A 17,766-nucleotide genomic window follows, 5' to 3' on the forward strand; every position below is an offset into this window, starting at 1 on the left:
GTGCTACTCCATTAATGACTGATTACATAATTCACCTTTCATATTTCACAGTGGTTCCACATCCGTTCTTTTCTTTCACAAAAAAATCCTTTCAGTCCAGTGTTTAGAAAGATACGCTGTTACTGCGAAAGAATAACAACTAACAAATAAAAATAAAAAACATTTGAGAAAACACAACATTTTATTTATGTACATTGGTTAGCCATAGAACTGCCATATTATTACAATAAGTTTGCACCTTAGAAGATATTCAACAAGGGTTGTGTCTCTAAAATAGCTGTTGGACACTCTGGGTCTCAGGACCCGTGTAAAAGTAAAGAGGATTCATAGATCTACATGTATTGGTTCAATATATTCTTATTTTACAGTTAATTGCAACTGGACACACAAATGTATAAAGTCACAACAATTCAAGTGAGTACAAAATGAGAGTACGATGCAAAACAAAAGAAGCTCTTTCAATATAATAATGCTAAGAGCCACAGTTTGCTGTTGTATTCAGCGGACTCCTACGTAAAGTCAACATGTTCATCAGTTCAGAGGGAAACCTTGTTGAGTCCTGCCACACACTGACATGAGCTCTTAACGTCAGTGTGTGCGTTTTGGCATTTACAAACAGAGACATACTGTGCTCAACAAAAAAACCCCAAAAAATATTGCTTTTTTTCACCCTCATAACACATATAAACACACATGTCCCTGTTCTCTTTTTTTCATATTACAACTTTTACACATTTTTCCTCTTCTCACACACAGTTCTCAGTAAGAAATCACACAGTTCATCTCGTCGGCCAGTTCCTCCTCGAAGCGAGAAATCGACTGACTGGCTCCGCGTGCTATCAGGTCGGCGGCGGCGTTCTCCATTTCATCCAGGCTCATGTGACAGGCCTCGGCTATCTCCCGCTTGGCAAAGCTCACAAACTTTGGGTCCCTGGCGTACATGCCGAGACCCTCAGAGATCAAGATCTGTTGTTTGGGAAGAAGAAAAAGCGGTATGACAAATCAGATTGCAAGTCTTGCTGATTGTCATGTCAAATGCACAGAGAATTTTATCAGCTGAAAGAGTCACTCAGTCAAATTGAAAAGTCCTCTGATAACAGTAGCAATTTAATTTCTTTATTTCTCCTCTCAAGAGAACAAATGGGTTTAAAATATTACAAATACCTTTAAGAACATCATAGTAGTCCACAATCAGCCAAAGAAAATCCTTAAAATCTTTTTCCTGCTAATATTTAGACACTTGTGGAATATTTTTGTCTTCCTATTAATACTGTATGTTAATGTATTTATCACAAATTCACAAAACCTGACTGACAGAGGATGATGATTCAGAACACTCCACATTGGAGGCCTCTCATTCACAAAAATCACTGAATACTCACCGACTCGACCAGGCTGTCCGCGCTGCCCTTGTTAATGAAGCCCTGGTGGGTGGGAGGTGGCATCCTCACGCTGGTGAAGGTCTTGGTCTGACCGGGGTACCAGCCTGGACGTCTTCCTGCTGGGAGGCTGGCGGAGCCGTCGCTCCACAGCGGCTGACTGGCACCGGTGGCTTCGTCCACCAGGATCATAGGCGTGTAGATGAGTTTGCCCCTCCGCCCTGTGGGGGCAATTATTCCTGGAACAGGAGTGGTGCCAGCTGCTGTTGTGTTCACCCAGGAGGCAGAGGACATGGAGGACACGCTGCTGGGCCGGGAGTCCAGGCTGTGCTGGGCCTGAGAGAGGAGAGAAGAAGTGAAGGGTGAGTGAAGGGAAAACGCGGTGGGAGCGCTGGCTGGTTTCTGCACGCGTCCTTGCTTTACCTGTAGACGGGATCTGGATGGAGACGTGTTCCCGTTGTAGTTTCCTGGGATGGGGAGGTTGTCCACACTGCTCTGTGGCCTCAGACACTGGAAGTTAAAGGCCGGCTTATGACCTGGAACAACAAGAAGGTTGATGTTAGAAAAATGGGCCTCGGGTGCATGACTGAGAACCTGCGTGTGGACAATTACAACTTTGCATAGATGGATTAACACACTAGGAGGCCTGAGTACAACAATACATTAATCCCTGTGGGGAGTGTGTGTGTGTGTGTGTGTGTGTGTGTGTGTGTGTGTGTGTGTGTGTTTGTGAGAGTTAAGTGGCTTGTTAAGTATCTTACAAATTCAAATACACACACCGCAACTATCACAAATAAATAAATAAATAAAAAGACTCTAATACATACTGATCAATCATTTGGTCCATAAACATTAAAAAGTGTGTTAGATCTAAGTGATATAATCCAAGTCCAAAAGAAAACCTACTAGATGATTTTATAACGTAAAACAAGGAAAAGCAGCACATTCTCACGAATAAAATATTTGGCATTTTTCCTTAAAAACTAACTCTAAGAATGAAGTGTTTCTGAAAACTAATTTTCTTTTGATTAATTTATCGATTTATCAAAACAAAACTAAAAAAATACTGCAGATAATCCACTAATGTTAATCTTCCTCTTCAAAGTTTAAAAGGAGGTGGAGCAAAATCAGATAAGATGTAAGTCTCTGACCTTTCGGTATGCTGGGAAGTAGCCGCCTCCTGAAGTGTGAACCGTTGCTCTGACTTTCGTTGTAGCCGTTCTCATTGTAACCGCTGACGATGCTGCCATTCTCATTGAAGCCGTTCATCGCACTTCCGTTGCCGTTGTTGCTGATGATGCTGCCGTTCTCATTGTAGCCGGCGTATCCGTTTCCATTGTATCCGTCGGTTGCGTAGGGAGTAGGACTTGGAGCGACGCTGCTTCCATTCATGTTGGCGTCACCGTAACCGTTGCCGACAAAGCCGTTGGCATTGTGGCCATCGTAAGGTATTTCCCCGATGCTGCCCGCCGTTTCCAAACTCTGGACATTGTAGCCTGTCTCGGTTGGGACGGGAGACACAGCTTCTGGATACACATACCTACAAAAATGGAAGAGACAGAGATATTTAGAAGTATTGATTTTATTCCTTCCTTGTTTCTGCTCTTTTAAGCTAATTCACAATGATTTCACTAATTAATCATTTATCACACACATACTGCAAACATAGTTCCCACCTGTCCATTGATGCTAGACTTGCAACATCTACTTCGCTGCCATAAGCCACATGCTCCTCAGCTGCGACCTGCCCTCCACTCGGTACCTCAGGGGGAGGAGGAGGAGGAAGAGGAGAAGGAGGTGGCAGGTCACTGATGGAGTCCACCCTGTTTGTTGGGGAGAGAAAAGAAAAGTCAGGAGTCATTACAACATCACTTTCAAAGATCACAGCGCCACCGGTGGAATTGACTCATAAGGCGGTGTGACCTGGTGGGCAGGGGTTCGGACTTCACTGGCTGCTCTCTCACAACGCTGACACCTGCCAGCTCCGATCCCGGCCATTGGTGATCCTGCAAACCCGTCACCTGCTCGGTGACCACCCCCCCGTTGGCGACCTTGGGCTCGGGTTCGACGAACACGGCCGTCTGCTCTACCAGCATGTCCAGAGTTGGCATTGGCGTGCTGGCTCGAGTGTTGGTCGCAGACGTTCCGGCCTCACTGTCAAATATCTCGTCGCCTGTCATCTCTCCGTCCGCCGCCTCCTCTTCTTCCAGGTCACAGGCCATCGCCAGACGCATCTCTGGAGCCAGGTCCTGGAGCGTCCGCAGCCCTTGCTAGGAAGACACAAATATATACACTGACAGAAAGTGTGTTTAGTAATTAATTACCTAGCACATAGCCAGTGTGCTAGGAAGTTAAACCTTTAAGGGCAGTTTAACGGAGAATCTTGGTTTTGGTTTCACCAGTAATTTGGAAGCTAATCATGCCTCAATGTGAGTGATAACACAAACCCTCAAGTGCACATACACTGACAATGGTAGCAGGAAGTAAAGCAGGAAGTGAAGCAGGAAGTGAATTGTTACCTGTTGTTAAACAAAACATTCTGGCTTTTTTGACATAGTGCAAAGATTATGTGTCATGTTAGTATTTATTGAATTAAACTGTGTTTCTGGAAAAATGGCATCAAAGAATACACATATACTGTATATATATATGTACCTGCAGAGAAGCCGCCTTGTCCTTCTTTTTGGATTTCCTCTCTCTTTCTTTTCTCTTCCGGAACTTTTTGAAATAGTCTTGAATCAAGAAGCTGGCGTAAAACTTGCCACAAGTCACCTCGTCTCCTGAGAAAATGAAAAACCGAGCAGTCAAACGTTGCTCCCGGATGATGAGATTTATATCAGAACCTTTTGCTTCTGGCACCCACTACATGTTGATAAGCAGAAGATTTATTTAATATTTGGGCTGTTCAGGGGCTCTTTACCACTTCATCATTAGCAGAAGATTGTGCAGTTTTGTGATTTACCTCTAGGGGGAGGAATGACCTCATCAATGAGTTTCGGCTTGGTGCGCTTCCAGAGCTTCTTAATGATCACCTTCAGCTCTTCATTCTGCTGATCGATGGGGCCTGAGAGGGACACATTATTAGATGAAAACTGCACCCTAACACCGGAGCGTGAGGTAACTCAAGTTCAAAGTATAAAGGGGATGTGTGTGCGCATATGCGGGAGGCCCAACCTTCAGTCTTGATCTTGAGTGAGGTTCGCACGAGAGCAAACAGAGTAGCGTTGAAGGTGACTGTCCCATCAGGGTGCAGTGGGACATTCATAGCGACCAGTCTCTGGGAGTTCAAAGATGAGGCAGAGGGAGTCAGAGCTATCAAGCCACTGGTATGTCTGTAGCACTGAATGTGTGTTTTCTTACCTTGCAAGCTACACGATGAGGACATAGTTTTCCGAAGCCAAGAGGCGGCTGAATCCTGCGCAGCATGGTGACTACGTCAATGTGTTTTATACGACCGCTGGAGGAGGCAGACAAACGCAGGAGTGAGGAGTGACGGTTGCAGGGAGAGGGAAAGACAGCAGGAAACCACAACAGCAGGAGAGAACGAAAGAAAGACGGGTCCTACGTGGCCTCTGGATCGTAGTCGGACCAAACTCTCTTGAACTCGTCCAGGTGGTGAGTACCGAGCACGGTCCAGTCTCGCGTCAGATATTCAAAGTTGTCCATGATGACGGCAATGAACAAGTTGATGATCTGAGAAAGGAGGACAAAGGAGAAGTCACTGTGAAATTAAATAAAAAAAAAGTGAGTATTTAGATTAAAAAAAAAAACTGAGAATCTGAAAATACTGTGTCACAGGCGCTTGAAAACAAATTCATAAAAGTGAATAAAAGTAGTTACATGTGTACAAGGAAGGAGCCAACAATATTTTGCATGACTAAGTAGCTGTTTGCATCCAGACATCAGTTAATGAGGTTTAGAGTAATTAAATGCATGTCGGTCCATTCAATTCCGTGAACGCAGCAAAACTCAGCAGGGCAGAGCGGCCCTGGTCTATTTCAGGTGCTGGGGGTGGTCTCAGCGACTTTCTGCTAAAGGTCGCAGACCACACACAGACTGATGGATGTCAGCTGTCCACAAGAGAGGAAACCATAGAAGGAATTCAGGACACCCACGAGGATCGGCTCTGAACATGAACCTGGACACTGTCGTTGTAAATCTGTCATGGCGGAGCAGAATGTGGCAAACTAACAATCAGATTAAATGGATCTTTTAATTAAAATATATGGATTGTATTAGATGTGTAATATTTAATGCACAGGAAGAGAAATACTAAAGATGGAACACTGTACACATCTGTATATCTGTATCTTTTCATATTTCCACTGAATGACATATTATTATATAGCACTGTTAATGACTTTAAACAGATAATCTGTAATCTGTTCCCATTCTTCATAATATACAATGTTCTCTCGTGTTAGCCTTCATCTAACACATTTAAAATAGCACAGCAGTCATAGAAATGTTACCAAAATGTTTGCACCCTTTCTAAATCTGGATTTTGTGATTTGAGTCTGCAGCCTGGATTATCAAAATCCACGGCCGGGAGTTCTCTGGAGAGATGGGAATTGGAGAAGACAGGCTAAGCTTTTAAACTGCGACTACGCTGCCGTGGTAATACCATCTCCCCACTCTCATCTGACTTTGTTTGCACTTGAGCCGATAGTGTGTAAAACAGTTTGAATTAATTATACCCAAACTTAATTTCAAGTCAAGAGACTGTCTTGCTACACATGAACTGAGAGTGAAATGACAAAAAAAAAAAAAAAAAATCAGCTTTAATCCCCACTCACCAGGTAAGCGCAGAGCATGAAGAAGCTGATGAAGTAGATGTAGGACAAGTTGCTTCCACAGTTGAACTCTTCACCGGGCTCAGTGTCGGCCTCCGGGTCACAGCGTCTGCCAGGGAGAGCTGCCAGCATGATCTCCTGCCACTGCTCTCCTGTGGCACACCTGCAGGAAGATGGAGACAGAGAAGGATTTTCATCTACCCTCGACGCATGGATGTAGTCCAGAAAGGAGAAGCATTCGTTTGAGGAGGAAATTTTCGCTCTGTTTTTAAATGCAGCACAATAAAAGCGTCACGACTAACATCTGAAGAAATAGTTGTACACGTGAACTAGCTGCATGCGTCTCTTTCTGGCTTAAATGTCTCACCTGAAAAGTACCAGAACGGCCATGAAGAAAGTCTGGAAGTTGCAGTTTCTGTTGATGTGCGTGTCGTCATCAACAGCCACCTTCCCAAACGTCTAAACGGAAATCAGACAGCGTCGCACTTGATGAGAGGCATTAATTAATCAGCAGTTAATTATAGTTCGTGAAATGATTCGCTCTAATTAAAACCCTCCACTTGAACAAGACTCACCTGCATACCAATGACGGCGTAGATGAAAAAGATCATGGCGATGAGGAGGCCGACATAAGGCAAGGCCTGAGTGGATGGGAAACATTCATGAGAACATGCAGTGTAGTGTAACTGTTATTATTGTTTTCAGTGCTCTATGCTGCGCTGACCTGGAGGGACTTCACAAAAGTCCAGAGAAGAGTTCGAATGCCCTCTCCTTTGCTGAGCAATTTAACCAACCTCAGCACTCGGAATAAACGGAAGAACGTGATGGACACTTTACCGCTCTCTTTCCCACTGCCCTGGAGAGAAAACCGCGTCCACACAAACGGGTCAGCAAAGAACTTTGTCACATATCAAGCACAGACAACAGACTGCGTGCCATTAGACAGGGGGAGAATAAAATAAAAGAGAATAAAGCACTGTCACTGTTTTCAGTGACGGTGTTGGGTCCTCACCTCACCGTGGCCGCCTCCTCCCTGCATCAGTATTTCAATCAATCAGCAGCGGCATGCAGGAGAAAAGAAAACGAAAAAGCCAACAAGCACAAATGGTTTAATTCTTAAAACGAAATACTCGTCAACTTAAGACTGAAATACTTTGCGCGCTACATAGCCGAGATGCTCCAAACAAATTGTGACTCTCTGCAACATTAGCTCCGTGGGCCAATCACCACTTGATGACCGTAGATTGTGACTTAAGTGACAGTTAGTTCATTTAAATTATTCATAATTGCCACTTTAGGGTTACAGTTGCTTAATCAGCTGTAGCTGAGAAGCTGCTTCAGATATTAACTTCACAACATAAAATCACAGCTTTAATATCCACTTTGTCTCAATAGTAGTGCGACATTTTGGAGTGTCACTCCAGGCCCTTATGACGTCTTTAATAAAGCATGTACCAGTGACAGTGGATTTTTATTACATTAGTTTGATTTGATTTAAAAATATATATATATTTCTATATATTTTTCAAAGCAGTGAAGGAAACTGTGAACTCCATTTTCAGATTTGTGGAAATAAACGTTTTAGCAAACTTACACTGAACTCAGAGACTGCAATGTCCAACACGCTGCCAACGACGATGAGGGCGTCAAACGAGTTCCACGGATCGATGAAATAGTGCTGCACAGGTGAAATGAGCAAACCGTTAGTCAACAAGGGTGGAAGCTGTGGAGGAAGCTATTCTCAAAGATAAGAGAGTGAATCCTTACATGAACCCGCAGAGCCAGTAACTTGATAATCATCTCTATGGTGAAAACCACAGTGAAGATCATGTTGAGGATGTCCATGATGGAGGTGAATAGCTTTGACTGCTCGTAATGCTGAAACACGAAATCTTATGTCACATCCCTCCTCAGACGCAGGTTTAATACTTCTGTACTTTTTAACGTCGATCTGTGTGAAACTGTACCTGTACGGCCAGAGTGAGGGTGTTCCCCAGAATCAGCACAAACATGATGTACTCAAACTGGCTGGAGTTGATAATTCTCCAGAATTTGAGCTGCGACGGGTTTTTGGGAATGTAAATCTTAATAGGTTGAGCTTTCAGCGCGTAATACACGCACTGACGCTGCGTGGGGCAAAAAGAAGAGGGCAAACATGTTAAAACAAGCACACTCACGAGCATGACCGGTAATTCAACTGAAACCTAAACTAAAGGGATGGATCTAAATTACTTGATTTTTGTTGAGTTCACAGTTTTTGAACTCGGCCTCTCCTTGCTCCCGAAACGTGATGATGACAAAACCCACGAAGATGTTCATCATGAAGAAGGCGATGATGATTATGTAGATGATGAAAAAGATGGAGATTTCCACTCGGTAGTTGTAAATAGGACCTCGGTTTATGGCGTTGGCATCCACGGCGCGGTACAGAAGCCTTTGTACGGAAACAAACACAAATTCCTGGTCAAACATTGATTTAAAGAACGTAACGTTTAAAGAACGGCTGCTGAAATGACGAATATTTTTAAGGCGGGAACAAAAAGTATTAAAAGACAGTCTGTATCTCTTATGTAATCAGAACAAATGTGTATTAATGCACACATGAAAATAGTCCCGTGCAGTATTCACCTCCGTTTAATCTATGAACTAGATGTGAATGTGTGCCCCTTGAAGACACCCCTTGACCCCTTGATGATGATGATGTCAGAAACTAGGGAGAAGATGCACATTCTTTGCTTTCTTTTCATGAGGTTTGATGACAAAATCAAATAATAAGTGCATCAAAAGCATACTCACTGTGGCCAGCCTTCAAACGTTGACACGGTGAATAAAGCCAACATGCCCATCAGCACATTGTCGAAGTTGAAATCGCTGTTTTGCCAAATGCGCTCTCTGACCATGGGGTGGTTCATATCTCCGTCTTTATAGACCACAAATGTTCCCCTAAAATTAAAATAATAAAGACAGACTTTTAGGAAACAAACAGCCCTTGTCACAATACGTTGTCTTCATGTCGTAGGCAGGAAGCAAAACTTACTTGCACTCATCTGGAGTGTGTTTGGCTTCATCAGTGCAGCTGTAAAACCGTCCCTGTGATATCAAACACAGAGAGGTCATAACGCCGACAACGACAACAAAGACACAGAAATCACGAGGCTGAAAATGTGATTGCGCACCTTAAAAAGCTGAACTCCAATACAAGCAAACATGAACTGAAGGAGCGTCGTGACAATCAAGATGTTGCCGATGGTGCGGATCGCCACAAACACGCATTGCACCACATTCTGTGAACCACAAAACCGACAACAAGTGTTTAAATAACAAACAACGCTCTCTAAACCCTGAATGAACAGCAACTTAAAAGTAAATTAATAAAGAGGGGAAGAAGGAAAGTGACGAGATAAAGAGCACGGCTGTTTACCTTTAGTCCTTTGGCTCTGTTAATGGCTCGAAGAGGCCTGAGCACTCGAAGCACTCGGAGAATCTTCACCACAGAGATCGCACTTGAGCTGTAATCAGCCGGGCAGACGATTTAGAAAACACAACTCTGAGCTAATGGACTATAAAAAAAACTTAGAAAGATTGAGTTTAAAAGAGTTTCAAGTTCTCTAAACTCTACACTCCACCGCTTCCACAGACTGGTGCAGAAATGGTGACGACTGCTGACTAAGCTTCGAGCGGTTTGTGTCTACTCACTGCAGGAAGAAAGATGTGAGTGACACGCTGACCACCAGCAGGTCCAGGAGGTTGAAGGCGTTTCTACAGAAAGAGCCCGAGTGCAGGAAAGCTCCGTAGACTGTCATCTAGACAAGAACGAGAAAGTGAAGCTAGAAACTGGTTTCTGTTCGTTGGGCTTCTGAACTGGGACTTCATATCATTTCATCCACTCCGGCCTCTTCTCTGCTGTAGCTGTTACCTTTAGTACGATCTCCACAGTGAAAACTGAAGTGAAAACATAATCGGCATATCCCAGCACCTGAGGGTGACAGAAATAAGATCAGTTTTGTTCAGATGTTGGTGAGCTTGAATAGGATATGACAGCCTGTTTACAGCAGGAGATGCAGGTGACGCTTACAATATTCCTGAACGAGTGGGATTTAATTGGATCCTCAGCAGCCAGTGATATACTGCTGAGGATGATGAAGATGAGGATGAAGTTGGTGAAGTAGGGGTGATGGATGAGGTTGTGGCAGGCGACTCGCAAACTGAAGGATGAATGAAAGAAAGGGAGGGGAATGCGTGTTACAGCATATCACTGGTGGAACTTCTTGGGTTGATGTGGGACGCGCGTCATCTTAAATTACCAGTTTTTCTTCCCAAGAATGAAGAAGGAGCTTCCATCTGGGATGGGCACGATCTTTTCTTTGGGCCCCGAGAACTCCGGCTTCAAGGGAGCGACTCCTAAAATAAAAAGCAAACGAGAAAGACAGTTTTAATCAGTGGCTAATGAGCGAGGCTAATGCTTCTCCTGCAGGGAGGGATGCCCATCACACTCACCCTCCAGTCCCTCGATGGCTCTGAGCTCCTCGTTCTCCTGCCAATCATCCTCGTCGTTCTACACTCGGGGGCAAAAGATCAAGTCCTCATTGTCACGTTGTATTATTTATTTGAAACATTCATTATGGTGCAAGAAAGCATTTAAAGATCGTTCACCCCTGCGTCTTCATCCTCTTTCTCTTCATCCTCGTCCCACTCTTCTTCCTCTTCCTTCTTCTCTCTGAATAAACAACACTACTGTTTAGCCTAAAGTAACTTTTCTGCATGTATTTGCTAGATCGATGTAAACGCGGGAACCTACTCGACTTCTTTCTTCCCGCCGCCTCCAGCCAAGTTGTCCACGGCGATAGCCAAGAAGACGTTAAGCAGGATGTCTGATCACCACACATCAAGGATTCAAATTTGAATAGATTTGGTTTGAAATGAGGCTGCATTGGGATCAGAAGTAGCCAGTGACGTGTCGATCACTTGACTAAAAAGGATACAGTTACCACAGACAAAGAGGATGACGAAGTAAATGCACACCACCATGTTAGGGAAGATTGGCCCTCCGTATGCCATAATGCCGTCGTACATCACAGCGTTCCAGTCCTCTCCGGTTAGGATCTGCAACGCACGATCATCCAATGAGAGACAGAAGGAGAGAGTTGTAGTCCATACCATAATATACACAATCTACAGCATGATTACTACAAGCAGAGAGGACCACAGAGAGACTCTGAAGATGTAAATCACCTGGAAGCACGTGAGCAGAGCCTGAGGGAATGAGTCAAAGGTACTTCTCTTCATCTGAGTTTCATCGAAGTTGAATTTGCCTCCAAACAGCTGCATACCCAGCAAGGCGAAGATGATGAGGAAGAGGAAGAGCAGCAGCAGAAGGGAGCAGATAGCTTTCATGGAGTTGAGCAGTGAATTGACCAGATCAGAAAGGGCAGCCCAGTGCCTACAAATAATGAGAGAGAGAGCATGAACAGACTTCAGGGAATGAGTTGTTCTCGTGTAGCGTCTTTTTCCAGAGCTCTGGTTCTAATTACCGCGTCATTTTAAATATCCTGAGCAGCCGGATGCAGCGCAGCACGGAGATGCCGATCGGCGGGATGACCTCCATCTCTACGAGGAGCGTCTCAAGAATGCCGCCGCACACCACGAAACAATCGAAGCGGTTGAAGAGCGCTATGAAATAGATCTGCAGGCCAAAGGCGTACATCTTCATCAACATCTCCAGGGTGAACAGCAGCAGCAGGACCTTATTGGCTCGCTCTGAGGGACAGAGGAGACGTGGAGTGTTTTAATTTTCCTCAACTGATTCTTCTTGAATCAAACCAAAACAGTTGGCTAAATAAATTAATTATTACCTTGCATTTCTGTGAGCCACTTTGGCTGCCCGTAATGTTCAGAGGCGCTGGCCACAGTGTTGAGAAACACCAACAGGAGCACCAACCAGTAGAAGTTGGTGGTCTTGACCGCAACACGACAGTTCTTCCTTAAAGTGTGGTTCAGCTGACATAACTGGTCACTGAGAACGGAGCAGAAACAGTTTCGTAAATGAAACGGATTTGGCAGTGGATAAAAATCCCAGCCTCAGAGACAACAAATAAAATGTTTTCTATCCAGTATGTTGTATTGAAAAGCTCACCAGAAGCTATTGGCCATCATCTTTGCCCTAAGAAAGAAAGAAAATAATGGAGAGAGACATTAATGTCAAGGCATGATTTCCTCCTGCAGGGTAACATAGGTGACACTTTGCTGTTGTCTTACATGAGAGACGCACAGCAGCCATTGTCGTCGTCGAGGTATGCGATATCGTCATCAGAGTCCGACTCTGTTCAATACATGTACATGTGTTAGTTCGCATCAAATAAAATCGATGTATGATAAGAGGCGGTGACGTCCGTCGTACCTCCGCCATCCTCACTGCGTTTGTACCAGCCGAACTTCTTCATCATCTTTTTCTTCGCAATCGCAGCTCCTTCACAGACACACGGAAACACGTTGTGTATTAATGCAAGGCTACAAATGGCTCACGTTGGAATGTGGAATATGTATTTGACTAACGTTTGTTCCCTTCTTCGTCCACATCTTCGGCCTCTATGAGCCAGTCCATGTAGCCGATCATGTCCTCCTCCATCTGTTTGCTCTCCTGCGCCTTCTGCAGCTCCCCACGCGCCACGGCCTTCTCTCTTTCCTTGGAGAACTCTCTGCGCACACAAGTACATGCAGACTTCATGAAGGGCACACAGGACACACACTGTTTGGAAAAGCCTGTTGGTTTCGTATAATATAATAAATCTAAAGAGTTCAGCGACTACCCACCCGCTCAACACACCCAATACAAGATTGATGATGAAAAATGACCCAAAGATGACCAGGGATACAAAGTAGATCCACGGAATCTCGAAGCCAATGGCGTCATTCATCTGCAGAGAGGCGGTGAGAACAGATAAGGTGCAACTCAGCGAACGAAAACAAGGAAATAGAGTGAAATGTGTGGAAGGTTCCTTTACCCAGTAGAGTACATCTGTCCAGCCCTCCATGGTGATGCACTGGAAGACCGTCAGCATGGCAAAGAAAATGTTGTCAAAGTTTGTGATACCACCGTTGGGGCCCTCCCACTTGCCCCTGCACTCAGTCCCATTGCTGAGACAGAAGCGGCCGTTCCCGGCAAACGCGCAAGGCGACGGGTCGTCCTCCACCATGAGACCTGGAGCAGAGAAAGCAGGCGGTAGGCCGTCAGACAAAAACATCCACTAAAGAGAGATGAGAGTGAGCGTGAGATCAGCTGCGAGCGGGGACCTGTGCTGGCGAAGTAGCACGTCTTGTGCATCCTGCCGATGAAAAGCTCCAAGCCGATGATGGCGTAGATGATGATGACAAACATGACCAGCATACCGATGTGGAGGAGGGGGACCATGGCCTTCATGATGGAGTTCAACACAATTTGTAAACCTGACGAGGCAAACACGCACGGTTCAATGTGGGATGAAGCGCACATGCAAAAACACAAACTGTAATAAATTATAGGCCTTCAACAGGGGGTCCGTGGAGATACTTTTTAAAATTTTTCCCCCACAATTTTCTAGCACAGCCACCCTACTGTTGCACATGTTTGTATTTGAATACCTTAATACTGAATGCAAAATGATAATAATAATGTATATTTATAAATAGCACTAGGTCGAATTTTATATAGAACACATATAGTAGGTGGGGGGGGGGGGGGTCCCTACTCAATCTATCCATCAGTTTGGGGCCCCTGTAATAAATAATAAACGCACTTGGCACTCCTGACACGAGTCGAAGCGGTCGCAACACCCTGAACGCTCTGAGCGCTTTGACATCCAGGCCTCCAGGTTTTCCTGCAGCGTGATGAGCCTCTCCCGGCTTGTGATCCGTCATGGCCTCCGCTATCACACTGAACAACCTGCAGCACAGTCACAAAACAGCTGTAGCACTCAAATTCTTCTTAGATGGGCAAATAGTGACTGGGCGAAGCGCTCAAATACCCGACGATGACGATGACAAAATCAAGCAAGTTCCATCCGCTGCGTATGTAGGCGCTGGGGTGCATGACTAAGCCGTAGGCAAGGATTTTAGTGAAGGTCTCGATGGTGAAGATGACGAGAAAGACATACTCGACTTGTTCCTGAAAGCAAAAACAAAAAATGTCAGTGGGGGCGTATTTAAGGAAAAAATATAAAACAAAATACTTTGGAAAATGTCAAGTTATTGTTCCAGTGTAATGCTGACATTTAAAAATGATTCATCATACGTCACAATAAGTCAAGTGTGCAATCGTTAAGAGCTGACAGCACTGGCCTTCTAACCTCTTGACCCACTGCCTGCTTAGGTTTGCCACCGGATCTCATTCCAGCAACCTTCAGCTTAATGCTTCTAATCACGCTCAGTAGGACTTTACCTCACACTGACACAACAATCCTGGAAATGTGTGGTTTAATGTGTGGCATTAACAAAATGAGGAACAAATGAGGAGCAACGTCTGATCCAAAAAAATAATCATGCTAACAGATTTAAGGTCCCCTCGGGGGAGAATATCTTAAACTACCAGCTTAGGTCGTCTGTGAAATCCGATAAAGAGATCCGCGAACATCTATCCTGATTAGTGTGTGTGTTTTGCATGTTAACTTTTTTAACCACACACACTTTAGGTCAAAGTAAAATATTTTATCACTTGTAATTTCTGCATACTGTGTGCAGATCGTTTCAAACCACGCTTTAACCAACAGAACAACGTGACTTCTGCACATTTTAGAATTATTTTCAGCTGTCGTTCGTCACATTGACTCATATTCTGAATATAGCTGGTTTTTAGTTTGACCGCCACACAATTTTTAATTTGCCAACAAAAAGTGACCAGACTGAGAGACGGAACGAGAGAGGAGGAACAGATGGTTGGCGTTAAAGTAAGTCATGATCCTTGACAGGGTCACCTAGCCGAGGTTAGACCTCAACTTTTTCCCTCTAATGCCATTATCACCCACCAGAGCACCTCCACGTACCTGCACTACACTGTTTGTTCCTGCATTTAGCAAAATAATTTGCTATCCTGTTTTTTTTATTAAAAAAACATGAAATGTTTCTCTCATTGTGACAAACTATTAAAACTGACATTTATTACATTTTTTTTAATAATCAGGCAAATGTCAGGGATGTCAGGGATCAACATTAAGAATGATTTTGCCAGTGAGACTAAGAAACAAAAGATACTTCATGTTTGTTATAACCTCAAAGGTTGAGCTTTCCTTCAGAGGTTGGATAGCTAAAATATTCACTGTTCTTGTGGATCATAATGTGGAAAAAACACCTTACAGGCAGCACATTGTTGATGTAGTGGTGGATTTAAGTGAAGCAACTAAACTTGTGCTTGTTTTTAACTCCTTTGTGTTGAACTCAGTATGGGAGCTTATTATTTGTCTATTGCATCTTCCCGTTTGCTGTGTGATTTTGTCTTTATGGCAACTTTGATTAATTAAGTTTTAAAATAAAGGTTTACCACATTGTGTATTATAAAGCCAAGTTGGGAAAACTGTGTGTTGTTTCTGTAACTTCAAAAATGTGAAGTGGCGCCTTAGATGAAGCAGCAGTTCATCTTTCCACTGGTAACTCACCAGTTTGTGATTGGTAGCGTTGGAATCATCGTCTGGGTACGGCTTGGTGACGCCCATGGCCACGCAGTTGGCAAAAATGGCAAGAAGAATGAAAATATCAAAGGGCCTGAAGACTGCAGTTAAGGCTGCAACAGACACCATGAATGCATCGCACAACAGTCTAAACAATACAGGCATTCCACCATATTCCACCCACACATCAGGCATTAGCATCAGATGCACGACAACTTGTATAAACACATGACGTGTCCCACAGCAAACACTGCAAACAAGGATATTTCCACTCCACCAGGGCCAGTGCTGCCATGCGGATGGGGTTGCTTAGAGTGAGGCAGCAAAGAGCTCGGGGGGCCCTGAGGGCAGACTTGTTTGCCTGCATTGCCTTCTTGGCCCCCCCACCTCTTTTTCTGGCGGAGCCAGTTGACCCCAGGGTGTCTGACTTGCCCGCATCGCCCCCAGGGGGGGCATCTGCCCAAAGACAAAAGATGAAACAATTAGAGTGATGTTCTCCACTGTCAAACATCATTAACATTAAATTTAAGGTACAAGCATTACAAGAGCGATGGGTTAAATTGTTTTACTCTGTTTGATTAAAAAACATTTTTTCAAGTGTGCGTTACTTAAATCAAAATGAAATTACATTTTTTGCCCAGCTCCAGTTAGAATACAACTTTTTCATCATATGTATCATACATAATACCAGCATAATATTGTATTTCTTCGACTCATTTTATTATCTAACGCATTGAGAGGAGGATCTGACACGTGGCTGCAGCAGCAGACAGGTATTCTGTCCTGAAGGCCTCATATTATAAGACCAGATGTGACCTACTTCTTTATTGGGAACGGTGCGGCACTTAGCCCAGCACTATCCCCAAGTAGGCCCATGAACACCTGTTGCCAAAGCCCTGCACAAGGAATAAGCCTGCGGGTTCTTTTATCAACTCATCCATGAACAAACCACACAGGAATAGCCAAAGAAATATGGGCATATAGACCTTAAAACGGTGTGTCCTAGAAAGAAAGCCTTGAATACAATGCCAGATGCGCATTTTCTAGTATTTCTCACTGTAACGCTCCGCCTGCACGTTTCCTTGATTTCTATTCTGGGCAGCTTTGCAGTCCATTCATTTCGTTAATATTTCTGCACTTTCTTTCTAGTCTACTGAAAACAGGAGCACGGAGACATTACCTTTCTTTGCTGCGTCCATCCCCGCAGTTTAACGCCACGAAATCACTCCAAAAAACGCACCATCAACTCCACACCGGATCTGTGATGCGTAATGGATCACAGATGCGAATTTGGCCTCCAAATCGCGAACTTTCCAGAGGTTAAAAGAAAGAACCATGTGCAGCCTGTCATCTCATATCCACATGCAGAGCTCCGGTGCAGCTGAGAGGCTACGGGCCATTCCGGCTCACCGAGCGCTTGGAGCCCAGAAATCCAATTAAAGCCGCTTTTTTTTTCTGTTTGTTTGTTTTGGTAAGTTCTCGCCGCGACTAATTGCAACGTGTAATTTCTTCTTATCAACGCAGGCACACAGCGGCGAGGAATATTAACGCAAACTCGTGCCCAAATAAGCGGTGGTCAGCCGTCAGGATTAAAGTAGTTGAGCCGTTTAAAAGGATGACAGAGGAAATCTTTCAAGGGGAGGTGGAGGTGGAGAAGCGTCGAGGCTCTCTGGGATTTTTATTCATTATTATTTTTATTTATTTTTTTGGTGCTGCAATGTTATATTTCAAAAAGAAGAATATTACAGAGTGGCGTCGAGATGCGGAAAACTGCACCAAGTTGTAGACATCTATTTCAGGACCTTGGACAGAAGCGAGTGCAGTACTCAAGAAGCGGCGAAGGGGGGCGTGCGTCCACAGTAAATAACAAGACGGCATTGTTTAAAACGCTTTGTTCTGTTTGAAATATCATTCAAAATGCTATAAAAGCTAGGGTCGTGACAAAAAAAACTAAACAAA

At 44.2% G+C, this 17,766-nt stretch overlaps 1 protein-coding gene across 1 annotated transcript; it reads right to left on the reverse strand.

The window, feature by feature from the left end:
• Positions 1 to 162: 162 nt before the first annotated feature.
• cacna1fa (calcium channel, voltage-dependent, L type, alpha 1F subunit a) lies at positions 163 to 17,365 on the reverse strand. The gene is made up of 47 exons (XM_047575946.1): positions 16,988 to 17,365; positions 16,074 to 16,263; positions 15,796 to 15,901; positions 14,173 to 14,312; positions 13,945 to 14,090; positions 13,463 to 13,615; positions 13,174 to 13,370; positions 12,983 to 13,086; positions 12,725 to 12,867; positions 12,570 to 12,638; positions 12,428 to 12,491; positions 12,306 to 12,332; positions 12,025 to 12,185; positions 11,704 to 11,929; positions 11,405 to 11,612; positions 11,155 to 11,275; positions 10,971 to 11,043; positions 10,826 to 10,889; positions 10,670 to 10,727; positions 10,477 to 10,573; positions 10,248 to 10,377; positions 10,089 to 10,148; positions 9,869 to 9,975; positions 9,594 to 9,681; positions 9,349 to 9,456; positions 9,210 to 9,262; positions 8,969 to 9,115; positions 8,405 to 8,606; positions 8,140 to 8,298; positions 7,940 to 8,050; positions 7,767 to 7,850; positions 7,185 to 7,205; positions 6,897 to 7,028; positions 6,748 to 6,813; positions 6,540 to 6,631; positions 6,176 to 6,335; positions 4,945 to 5,072; positions 4,740 to 4,836; positions 4,554 to 4,656; positions 4,342 to 4,443; positions 4,035 to 4,159; positions 3,303 to 3,649; positions 3,056 to 3,202; positions 2,531 to 2,919; positions 1,803 to 1,915; positions 1,383 to 1,715; positions 163 to 966 (listed from the first exon to the last, which is right to left on the reverse strand). The coding sequence occupies exons 1-47, from the start codon at positions 17,004 to 17,006 to the stop codon at positions 760 to 762; spliced, it is 6,177 nt and encodes a 2,058-aa protein (XP_047431902.1). The 5' UTR covers positions 17,007 to 17,365; the 3' UTR covers positions 163 to 759.
• Between the last annotated feature and the right edge of the window lie 401 nt (positions 17,366 to 17,766).

This window comes from Mugil cephalus, chromosome 1, assembly GCF_022458985.1.
Source record: "Mugil cephalus isolate CIBA_MC_2020 chromosome 1, CIBA_Mcephalus_1.1, whole genome shotgun sequence".
NCBI lineage: Eukaryota > Metazoa > Chordata > Actinopteri > Mugiliformes > Mugilidae > Mugil > Mugil cephalus.

Bases quoted from the DNA above. Each gene is read 5' to 3' on its own strand.
- cacna1fa (XM_047575946.1), bottom strand. The intron at 13,087-13,173 runs GTAAAGGAACCT...GCCTCTCTGCAG, and splicing joins GGACAGATGTACTCTACTGG to ATGAATGACGCCATTGGCTT. The intron at 2,920-3,055 runs GTGGGAACTATG...CCATTTTTGTAG, and splicing joins AGTCTAGCATCAATGGACAG to GTATGTGTATCCAGAAGCTG.